Here is a 12473-nt window from a genome sequence, read left to right as displayed (position 1 = left end):
ATACATACCGATGTATGTGGTCCGATGAATATTGAGGCTCGTGGCGGATATCGTTATTTTCTCACCTTCACAGATGATTTAAGCAGATATGGGTATATCTACTTAATGAAACATAAGTCTGAAACATTTGAAAAGTTCAAAGAATTTCAGAGTGAAGTTGAAAATCATCGTAACAAGAAAATAAAGTTTCTACGATCTGATCGTGGAGGAGAGTATTTGAGTTACGAGTTTGGTGTACATTTGAAAAACTGTGGAATAGTTTCGCAACTCACGCCACCTGGAACACCATAGCGTAATGGTGTGTCCGAACGTCGTAATCGTACTTTACTGGATATGGTGCGATCTATGATGTCTCTTACTGATTTACCGCTATCGTTTTGGGGTTATGCTCTAGAGACGGCCGCATTCACGTTAAATAGGGCACCATCAAAATCCGTTGAGACGATGCCTTATGAACCGTGGTTTGGCCAGAAACCAAAGTTGTCGTTTCTTAAACTTTGGGGCTGCGATGCTTATGTGAAAAAGCTTCAACCTGATAAGCTCGAACCCAAATCGGAGAAATGTGTCTTCATAGGATACCCAAAGGAAATTGTTGGGTATACCTTCTATCACAGATCCGAAGGCAAAACATTCGTTGCCAAGAATGGATCCTTTCTAGAGAAGGAGTTTCTCTCGAAAGAAGTGAGTGGGAGGAAAGTGGAACTTGACGAGGTAACTGTACCTGCTCCCTTGTTGGAAAGTAGTACATCACAGAAAATTGTTTCTGCGACACCTACACCAATAAGTGAGGAAGTTAATGATAATGATCATGAAACTTCAGAACAAGATACTACTGAACCTCGTAGATCAACCAGAGTAAGATCCGCACCAGAGTGGTACGGTAATCCAGTTCTGGAAGTCATGCTACTAGATCATGATGAACCTACGAACTATGAAGAAGCGATGGTGAGCCCAGATTCCGCAAAGTGGCTTGAAGCCATGAAATCTGAGATGGGATCCATGTATGAGAACAAAGTATGGACTTTGGTTGACTTGCCCGATGATCAGCAAGCAATTGAAAATAAATGGATTTTTAAGAAGAAGACTGACGCTGATGGTAATGTTACTGTTTACAAAGCTCGACTTGTCGCAAAAGGTTTTCGGTAAGTTCAAGGGATTGACTACGATGAGACCTTCTCACCCGTAGCGATGCTTAAGTCCGTCCGAATCATGTTAGCAATTGCCGCATTTTATAATTATGAAATTTGGCAGATGGATGTCAAAACTGCATTCCTGAATGGATTTCTGGAAGAAGAGTTGTATATGATGCAACCGGAAGGTTTTGTCGATCCAAAGGGAGTTAACAAAGTGTGCAAGCTCCAGCGATCCATTTATGGACTGGTGCAAGCCTCTCGGAGTTGGAATAAACGTTTTGATAGTGTGATCAAAGCATTTGGTTTTATACAGACTTTTGGAGAAGCCTGTATTTACAAGAAAGTGAGTGGGAGCTCTGTAGCATTTCTGATATTATATGTGGATGACATATTGCTAATTGGAAATGATTTTTGGATAGCATAAAGGGATACTTGAATAAAAGTTTTTCAATGAAAGACCTCGGTGAAGCTGCTTACATATTAGGCATTAAGATCTATAGAGATAGATCAAGACGCTTAATTGGACTTTCACAAAGCACATACCTTGACAAAATTTTGAAGAAGTTCAAAATGGATCAAGCAAAGAAAGGGTTCTTGCCTGTGTTACAAGGTGTGAAGTTGAGTAAGACTCAATGCCCGACCACTGCAGAAGGTAGAGAGAATATGAAAGATGTTCCCTATGCATCAGCCATAGGATCTATCATGTATGCAATGTTGTGTACCAGACCTGATGTGTGCCTTGCTATAAGTTTAGCAGGGAGGTACCAAAGTAATCCAGGAGTGGATCACTGGACAGCGGTCAAGAACATCCTGAAATACCTGAAAATGACTAAGGATATGTTTCTCGTATATGGAGGTGACAAAGAGCTCACCGTAAAAGGTTACGTTGATGCAAGCTTTGACACTGATCCGGGCGATTCTAAATCGCAAACCGGATACGTGTTTACATTAAACGGTGGAGCTGTCAGTTGGTGCAGTTCTAAACAAAGCGTCGTAGCGGGATCTACATGTGAAGCGGAGTACATAGCTACTTCGGAAGCAGCGAACGAAGGAGTCTGGATGAAGGAGTTCATATCCGATCTAGGTGTCATACCTAATGCATCGGGTCCAATGAAAATCTTTTGTGACAATACTGGTGCAATTGCCTTGGCAAAGGAATCCAGATTTCACAAAAGGACCAAACACATCAAGAGACGCTTCAACTCCATCCGGGATCTAGTCCAGGTGGGAGACATAGAGATTTGCAAGATACATACGGATCTGAATGTTGCAGACCCGTTGACTAAGCCTCTTCCACGAGCAAAACATGATCAACACCAAAGCTCCATGGGTGTTAGAATCATTACAGTGTAATCTAGATTATTGACTCTAGTGCAAGTGGGAGACTGAAGGAAATATGCCCTAGAGGCAATAATAAAGTTATTATTTATTTCCTTATAATCATTATAAATGTTTATTATTCATGCTAGAATTGTATTAACCGGAAACATAATACTTGTGTGAATACATAGACAAACAAAGTGTCACTGGTATGCCTCTACTTGACTAGCTCGTTAATCAAAGATGGTTATGTTTCCTAACCATGAACAATGAGTTGTTATTTGATTAACGAGGTCACATCATTAGTTGAATGATCTGATTGACATGACCCATTCCATTAGCTTAGCACCCGATCGTTTAGTATGTTGCTATTGCTTTCTTCATGACTTATACATGTTCCTATGACTATGAGATTATGCAACTCTCGTTTGCCGGAGGAACACTTTGGGTGCTACCAAACGTCACAACGTAACTGGGTGATTATAAAGGAGCATTACAGGTGTCTCCAAAGGTAGATGTTGGGTTGGCGTATTTCGAGATTAGGATTTGTCACTCCGATTGTCGGAGAGGTATCTCTAGGCCCTCTCGGTAATGCACATCACATAAGCCTTGCAAGCATTACAACTAATCTGTTAGTTGTGAGATGATGTATTACGGAACGAGTAAAGAGACTTGCCGGTAACGAGATTGAACTAGGTATTGGATACCGACGATCGAATCTCGGGCAAGTAACATACCGATGACAAAGGGAACAACGTATGTTGTTATGCGGTCTGACCGATAAAGATCTTCGTAGAATATGTAGGAGCCAATATGGGCATCCAGGTCCCGCTATTGGTTATTGACCGGAGACATGTCTCGGTCATGTCTACATTGTTCTCGAACCCGTAGGGTCCGCACGCTTAAGGTTACGATGACAGTTATATTATGAGTTTATGCATTTTGATGTACCGAAGGTTGTTCGGAGTCCCGGATGTGATCACGGACATGACGAGGAGTCTCGAAATGGTCGAGACGTAAAGATTGATATATTGGAAGCCTATATTTGGATATCGGAAGTGTTCCGGGTGAAATCGGGATTTTACCGGAATACCGGGAGGGTTACCGGAACCCCCCGGGAGCTATATGGGCCATAGTGGGCCTTAGTGGAAAAGAGAAGGGGCTGCCCTAGATGGGTTGCGCCCCCCCTTCCCCTAGTCCTATTAGGACTAGGAGAGGTGGCCGGCCCCCTCCTCCTCTTTTCCCCTCCGAGGAATCCTAGTTGGACTAGGATTGGAGGGGGAATCCTACTCCCAGAGGGAGTAGGACTCTCCTTCGCCTCCTCCCTTGGCCGGCCAGCCTCCCCTCCTCTCCTCCTTTATATACGGAGGCAGGGGGCACCTCTAGAGACACAAGTTGATCCACGTGATCTATTCCTTAGCCGTGTGCGGTGCCCCCTGCCACCATATACCTCGATAATACTGTAGCGGAGTTTAGGCGAAGCCCTGCTGCTGTAGTTCATCAAGATCGTCACCACGCCGTCGTGCTGACGAAACTCTTCCCCGAAACTTTGCTGGATCGGAGTCCGGGGATCGTCATCGAGCTGAACGTGTGCTCGAACTCGGAGGTGCCGTAGTTTCGGTGCTAGATCGGTTGGATCGTGAAGACGTACGACTACTTCCTCTACGTCGTGTCATCGCTTCCGCAGTCGGTCTGCGTTGGGTACGTAGACAGCACTCTCCCCCTCGTTGCTATGCATCACATGATCTTGCGTGAGCGTAGAAATTTTTTGAAATTACTACGAAACCCAACACTTAGGCCCCCTATATATAGTGGGGGGGGGAGGGAGGGTCTCTTACCTTTTGCCTTTGGTGCCTCCCTCTCCCTCTCCAACACCTCCTCCTCCTCCATAGAGCTTGGCGAAGCCCTGCCGGAATACTGCAGCTCCATCACCACCACGCCGTCGTGCTGCTGCTGGAGCCATCTTCCTCAACCTCTCCTTCCCCCTTGCTGGATCAAGAAGAAGGAGACGTTACGCTGACCGTACGTGTGTTGAACGCGGAGGTGCCGTCCGTTCGGCGCTAGGATCTCCGGTGATTTGGATCACGTCGAGTACGACTTCCTCATCCCCGTTCTTTGAACGCTTCCGCGCGTGATCTACAAAGGTATGTAGATGCAATCCGATCACTCGTGGCTAGATGAACTCATAGATGGATCTTGGTGAAACCGTAGGAAAATTTTTGTTTTCTGCAACGTTCCCCAACAGTTACCGGCAAGTCTCTTTACTCGTTTTGTAATACATCATCTCGCAACTAACTTATTAGTTGCAATGCTTGCAAGGCTTATGTGATGTGCATTACCGAGAGGGCCCAGAGATACCTCTCCGACAATCGGAGTGACAAATCCTAATCTCGAAATACGCCAACCCAACATTTACCTTTGGAGACACATGTAGAGCTCCTTTATAATCACCCAGTTACGTTGTGACGTTTGGTAGCACATAAAGTGTTCCTCCGGCAAACGGGAGTTGCATAATCTCATAGTCATAGGAACATGTATAAGTCATGAAGAAAGCAATAGCAACATACTAAACGTTTGGGTGCTAAGCTAATGGAATGGGTCATGTCAATCACATCATTCTCCTAATAATATGATCCCGTCAATCAAATGACAACACATGTCTATGGTTAGGAAACATAACCATCTTTGATTAACGAGCTAGTCAAGTAGAGGCATACTAGTGACATTTAGTTTGTCTATGTATTCACACAAGTATTATGTTTCCGGATAATACAATTCTAGCATGAATAATAAACATTTATCATGATATAAGGAAATAAATAATAACTTTATTATTGCCTCTAGGGCATATTTCCTTCAGGGGTTGCTACTACACCCTCATCCCCTCCTCCGGTGGAGGTTCCTACACGTCTTTCTTCATTGGAGGTAACACCCACACGTCGCAGTGCCCGTCATGCGGTGGCCGACGATGGAACGGCGGACACCGACGAAGACTCTTTGGCCAAGGCTATGCGGCGTAAAGATGTGCAGAACCTCGACAACCAAGGTACTTCGTCATCACCCAAATCATTTTTGTCTTTTTATACTACATCCATCGTTGCTAAGTTGAATAATGTGGGTGTTAGTCTAGGAAATAATGAGAATGATATTTCTATTTCCACAAACGCATTGAGACATTTGGAATATGACCGATTAAAGGTCACTCCACGAGTTTCTAGCAAATCTTTTACCTCTAATCTAGATGAGGAGGAGTTGCATGCCACATCAGATGGTCAGCTACTCGCTCATGTAGTAGGGGAGGTTTCGGACATGGGCTTGGAGGAACCCGGGCTTAGTTCATTGATTGAGCTTACAGCTTCCGGTCATAAATCCAAGTCCGACCGTTCGAAAAAAGGCCGTAAACCCTCTAAGAGGGTGAAATTTTCTAAATCTCCTATTGTTTCCTCATGAATGGCTTGTTTTTTAATAGCAGAGGTCTTGGTGACTTGGCTAAACATCTATTCATTGCGGAGTGTAATAGGGAGTACAATTTAGACTTTCTGGCTTTATCTGAAACGGGGAGACGTGATTTCTCAGCAAGTCTGCTTAACCACCTGTCTGGTGGGATAAACTATAATTGGATTTCACGACCACCTCGAGGTCGTTCTGGGGGCATTTTACTTGGCATTAACACAGGGACTATGGATGTTCTAGCTAGTTCGTATTGTTGGGGAACATTGCAGAAAACAAAAAATTTCCTACGGTTTCACCAAGATCCATCTATGAGTTCATCTAGCAACGAGTGATCGGATTGCATCTTCATACCTTTGTAGATCACGCGCGGAAGCATTCAAAGAACGGGGATGAGGAAGTCGTACTCGACGTGATCCAAATCACCGGAGATCCTAGCGCCGAACGGATGGCACCTCCGCGTTCAACACACGTACGGTCAGCGTGACGTCTCCTCCTTCTTGATCCAGCAAGGGGAAGGAGAGGTTGATGAAGATCCAGCAGCACGATGGCGTGGTGGTGGATGCAGGGGTCACCGCAGCAGGGCTTCGCCGTTCTACTACAAGAGGGAGAGGTGTAGCAGGGGAGAGGGAGGCGCCAAGACTCAAGGGTGCGGCTGCCCCTCCCTCCCCCCTTTATATAGGCCCCCTAGGGGGTGTGCCGGCCCTAGGAGATGGGATCTCCTAGGAGGGGCCGGCGGCCAAGGGGTGGAGTGCTCCCCAAGCCAGGTGGGGCGCCCCCCCCCCACCCTAGGGTTCCCAACCCTAGGCGCATGGGGTGGGCCAAGGGGGGTGCACCAGCCCACTATGGGCTGGTTCCCCTCCCTACTTCAGCCCATGGGGCCCTCCGGGATGGGTGGCCCCACCCGGTGGACCCCCGGGACCCTTCCGGTGGTCCCAGTACAATACCGGTGACCCCCGAAACTCTCCCGATGGCCGAAACTGCACTTCCTATATATAATTCTTCACCTCCGGACCATTCCGGAACTCCTCATGACATCTGGGATCTCATCCAGGACTCCGAACAACTTTTGGGTTACTGCATATTCATATCTCTACAAACCTAGCGTCACCGAACCTTAAGTGTGTAGACCCTACGGGTTCGGGAGACATGTAGACATGACCGAGATGGCTCTCTGGTCAATAACCAACAGCGGGATCTGGATACCCATGTTGGCTCCCACATGCTCCTCGATGATCTCATCGGATGAACCACGATGTCGAGGATTCAAGCAACCCCGTATACAATTCCCTTTGTCAATCGGTATGTTACTTGCCCGAGATTCGATCGTCGGTATCCCAATACCTCGTTCAATCTTGTTACCGGCAAGTCACTTTACTCGTACCGCAATGCATGATCCCGTGACCAGACACTTGGTCACTTTGAGCTCATTATGATGATGCATTACCGAGTGGGCCCAGAGATACCTCTCCGTCATACGGAGTGACAAATCCCAGTCTTGATCCGTGTCAACCCAACAGACACTTTCGGAGATACCCGTAGTATACCTTTATAGTCACCCAGTTACGTTGTGACGTTTGGTACACCCAAAGTATTCCTACGGTATCTGGGAGTTACACGATCTCATGGTCTAAGGAAAAGATACTTGACATTTGGAAAAACTCTAGCAAACGAACTATACGATCTTGTGCTATGTTTAGGATCGGGTCTTGTCCATCACATCATTCTCCTAATGATGTGATCTCGTTATCAATGACATCCAATGTCCATAGTCAGGAAACCATGACTATCTGTTGATCAACGAGCTAGTTAACTAGAGGCTTACTAGGGACATGTTGGTGTCTAAGTATTCACACATGTATTACGATTTCCGGATAACACAATTATAGCATGAATAAAAGACAATTATCATGAACAAGGAAATATAATAATAATCCTTTTATTATTGCCTCTAGGGCATATTTCCAACACGTATGGAGAGTTTCATATTAAACTCCATATCCGAAACAAAGCTGGCAACTTCACATGGACCCTTGTCGCCGTGTATGGGGCAGCCCAGGATGAGCTCAAGGCCATTTTTCTCCGTGAACTGGTTAATCTGGCGAAAGATAATCCCTACCCCATTCTTATTGGTGGGGATTTTAACTTGCTACGATTTCCAAATGAGAAAAGCCGAGGTAGGTTTGATAATCATTGGCCTTTCCTTTTCAACGCTGTCATTGATAGTCTAGATTTGCGAGAGGTTTCCATGATTGGAAGACAGTTCACTTGGGAGAATAGTCTTCCGGAGCCGACATATGAGAAACTAGACCGTGTTTTAATGGATACCGACTGGGAATGCAAATTCCCAATGGTTTCTGTTCGCGCTCTTCCTCGTATAGAGGCTATTTCAGACCATGCACCCATTCTCTTAACCACTGGATTACCTCGACCACAGCACCGACGCAGGTTCAAGTTTGAACTGGGTTGGTTGCATCGGGATGGATTCCATGAAATGGTTAAGGAGGTGTGGAATAAACCGGTTGCCGGGCTTACCCCAATACACATATGGAACAACAAAATGCGTGCATTACGTAAGTTCCTTTGTGGATGGGCTAGGCATACAGCGGGTATCCTCAAAAAGGAAAAGCTCCGTCTTTCATCTATTATTGATGATTTAGAAGCTCTCGCAGAGATTAGACCTCTCTCTGACATCGAAATCATCGAAATAGAGATCAAGAGTCAATCAAATGCCCAGTTAGCTCGCATGTTGCGCGAGGAGGAACTCAAGTGGTACCAACATTCAAACTCTCAGTTTATCCTGAAAGGTGATTCGAATACGAGGTTTTTCCATGGTGTCGCTAATGGTAGACATCGGAAGAAACTTATTCATTCCCTACAACAGGAGGAGGGCACGATTGAAGGGCATGAGCAACTTAAGTCTTATATCACTAGTTATTATAAAAATCTATTCGGAACCCCTGAGGAAGGAAACTTCTCGATGGATGAGTCTCGAACAGATGACATCCCCCAGGTTTCTGATGCAGAAAATAGCCTTCTAACATCTCCATTTTCCGAGGAGGAAGTTCGAAAGTCGGTTTTCCTAATGGAGCATAACAAAGCACCGGGACCTGATGGTTTTCCCGCTGAGTTCTACCAGAATTTTTGGGAGGTCATCAAACAAGATTTCCTACTCTTGTTTGGATGCCTTCACGCTGGCCAACTAGAGTTGTTCCGTTTAAACTTTGGTGAAATTATTTTATTACCTAAGGTTAATGAGGCTGAAAGGATACAACAATATCGTCCAATTTGCCTCCTTAATGTTAGTTTTAAAATATTCACCAAGGTAGCAACGATTAGGCTAAATTCAGTTGCTGAACATGTGGTTCGTCCTTCTCAAACTGCTTTCATGCAAGGTAGAAACATCCTAGATGGGGTTGTTGTCCTTCATGAAACAGTTCACGAATTGCATCGAAAAAGCTGAATGGGGTGGTTCTTAAAATTGACTTTGAAAAAGCTTATGACAAAGTCAAGTGGTCTTTTCTTCAACAGTCTCTCAGAATGAAAGGTTTTTCTGCTGAGTGGCACGCTATGATCCATAGTTTCGTTTCTGGAGGTAGTGTTGCCATTAAAGTCAATGATGACGTTGGCAACTATTTCCAAACGAAGAAAGGATTGCGACAAGGTGACTCAATATCGCACATGCTATTCAATATAGTGGCTGATATGTTAGCGGTCATGATTGAGCGTGCCAAGGTTGATGGCCAAATTGATGGGGTAGTGAATCATCTAGTGGATGGTGGCCTATCTATCCTCCATATGCCGACGATACGATTCTCTTTATGGATCATGACCTCGAGAAAGCAAGAAATCTGAAATTAATTTTATCAGCATTCGAGCAACTCTCAGGGCTTAAGATCAATTTCCATAAAAGTGATCTGTTTTGCTTTGGTGAGGCTCAAGACGAGGCCAATCTGTATGCTGAGCTATTCGGATGCGGATTGGGCCAGTTTCCGATCACTTATTTGGGGATACCGATACATTATCGGAGACTCACAAATGCTGAATGGAAACACGTCGAGGAGAGACTACAAAAAAGACTTAGTAGTTGGAAAGGTAAATTGCTATCTCTGGGTGGAAGGTTGGTCCTCATAAATTCAGTACTAAGTAACATGGTACTATATATGATTTCCTTCTTCCAATTGCCAAAAGGAGTATTACATAGATTGGATTACTTCCGATCGAGATTCTTTTGGCAAGGAGATAGCGAGAGAAAAAATATCGACTGGCTAAATGGAGTGTGGTTTGCCGTCCCAAGGACCAAGGCGGGTTGGGCATTCATGACCTTGAGGTTAAGAACAGGGCCCTCCTCGGCAAATGGTTGTTTAAGTTGTTGACGGAAGATGGTGTATGGCAAACCCTTCTAAGGAGAAAATATGTGGGTTCTAAGGCGGTATCCCAAGTATACTCGAAGCCTGGGGACTCTCATTTTTGGGCCGGACTAATGGCAACGAAGAAATATTTCTTCCGCTATGGTTCCTTCTCAATTAAGGATGGCTCGGAAATTAGATTCTGGGAGGATAAGTGGCTAGGTAGTGCTACTCTCCGGGAACAATATCCAGCTCTGTACAATATTGTGCGTCACAAGGGCGATACTATTGCCAAGGTTTTGGAATCATTTCCGCCAAATGTGACGTTCAGAAGGGATTTAATTGGACCTAGACTCCAATCGTGGAACATACTGCTCCAACGGTTAACCACGGTACAGTTGTCACAAGGGTCCGATATCTTTCGTTGGAACCTACATGGGAATGGGCAGTTCTCAGTGGAGTCTATGTATAGAGCTCTGATCCAGTCAGATGTGCCAGTTGATAATAATAAGAAGATCTGGAAGATGAAGATACCTCTTAAGAATAAAATCTTTGCGTGGTATCTTCGTCACGGAGTCATTCTTACTAAAGATAACCTTATTAAGAGGAATTGGCATGGAAGTACGCAATGTGTATTTTGTCCGCATGATGAGACAATAAAACATTTGTTCTTTCATTATAAATTGGCTCGTTCTATATGGTCAGTCATCCAGATAGCTTCTGGCTTGTATCCTCCGTGTAGTGTTGCTAATATATTTGGCAACTGGTTACATGGGATTGATCACAAGTTTAGAATTCTTCTCGGGGTGGGAGCGCTTGCCGTGATTTGGTCGCTTTGACTATGTAGAAATGATAAGGTTTTTAATGATAAAAGTACTTTCCTTATGCAGGTTATCTACAGATGTACCGGGACGCTTCGTTTATGGTCCTCTCTACATCAAGTGGAGAATCAAGACCTGTTTACGGAGGTGTGTACACGATTGGAGGTTGCGGCGAGGGATACTTTTACCCAACATGGGTGGCAGCATGATCTTAGGATTGGGCCTCCTACCGTTTAGGTGTGATACAAATATTCATTTTTGTATTTCGCCTTCTTCTTTTATTTTGGCTTGTCATGACGACTTTGTTGGCTGTGTGCATCTTAATTATGCAGAGGCCGGGTGTAATACTTAAACCTTTTAAGTAATAAAGCGCCCCTTTTCGAAAAAAAAATGAAACAAGCAAATTAATCAGAGGATTCCAATCCATAAAGGATGTCCTCCAAGAATGTATATATAAGCGTCTGCTACGTGTCATCCATCTGAAGCATCACGTGTTAGTTATGGAGCACCTTTATTCCTCAGTTCACTTGGTGGCGGGGGTATCTAATTACAAACTAAATAAAAATGGAGGAAGTATCTAATTACAGACTAAATAAAAATGCGGTTTAGATTATGAACGTCCTCATATGCATCAAAATCTTCGAGATCATAAGATGTACACGCAGCTACTAAATAATCTTATGAAGCACATATGGAGCCACAATGGCAATCAAGAAGCTAATGCTTGAGTTGTGCATTTAAAATAGATTTTATGTAAACGATATCTATGCTCTGTACCAACATTTGTTATTTGCATGTGACATTGTCTTTTACGATCGACGTTTTAAGAGTCCAGATTTGAGATATGTAAATGCCAAGAGAAATATGAGGGTCCGTGCGAACGCGTCCGCGGGCGTGTGGAAGTATAGGGGGTCGGATTTGTCAGATCCGGCTGCATCTGCTCTAATCATGCAGCACTGCAATGCCATTCGAGGAGTATTTGCAAGGACTATGGTGATATCTAGATCAAATTGCACTATTTGGCACCAGAGTACAACGATTCTAGGTCCATCATCATTGTTCGCCTGCAAATGCTATGATATATACTCCCTTCTTTTTGGTTTATAAGGCTCAATTCAAAAATCTCATCAACCAAGGTAGATGATGAGTGGTGAAATATTTTTTTGTAGTTTGCAAAAGTATCCAATTAATGCTCTTATTTTTCTCAAAAAATTATGTTTACGAATGCATTAATTGCAATGCATGCATGCATAAATATATGGATTGGTCAGTTTTGTTTTAATACTTGCATGCAATGATTTAATGCATCTTAAAGTCTGAACATGTGATGGGGAACAACCAAATTAAGCCTTATAAAATGAAAAAACTAAAATTTTAAGATAAGATCTATAAATCGGGAG

The 12473-nt window shown here is 44.1% G+C and overlaps 1 protein-coding gene across 1 annotated transcript in view; it reads left to right on the top strand.

Annotated features, from left to right (window-relative positions):
* LOC147987483 (uncharacterized) overlaps nt 1-11282 on the top strand; it is a 43380-nt gene extending 32098 nt beyond the window's left edge. Inside the window, exon 2 of the mRNA XM_087542395.1 lies at nt 11143-11282. Within this exon, the coding sequence (XP_087398521.1) occupies nt 11143-11282 (140 nt within the window). The remainder of the gene's footprint in view (nt 1-11142) is intronic.
* The last annotated feature ends 1191 nt before the right edge of the window (nt 11283-12473 follow it).

Source organism: Triticum urartu, chromosome 2A, assembly GCF_056163025.1.
Source record: "Triticum urartu cultivar PI428250 chromosome 2A, HENAU_Tu73, whole genome shotgun sequence".
In the NCBI taxonomy this organism is placed as follows: Eukaryota; Viridiplantae; Streptophyta; class Magnoliopsida; order Poales; family Poaceae; genus Triticum; species Triticum urartu.
This window is presented reverse-complemented; position numbering and strand designations above follow the sequence as displayed.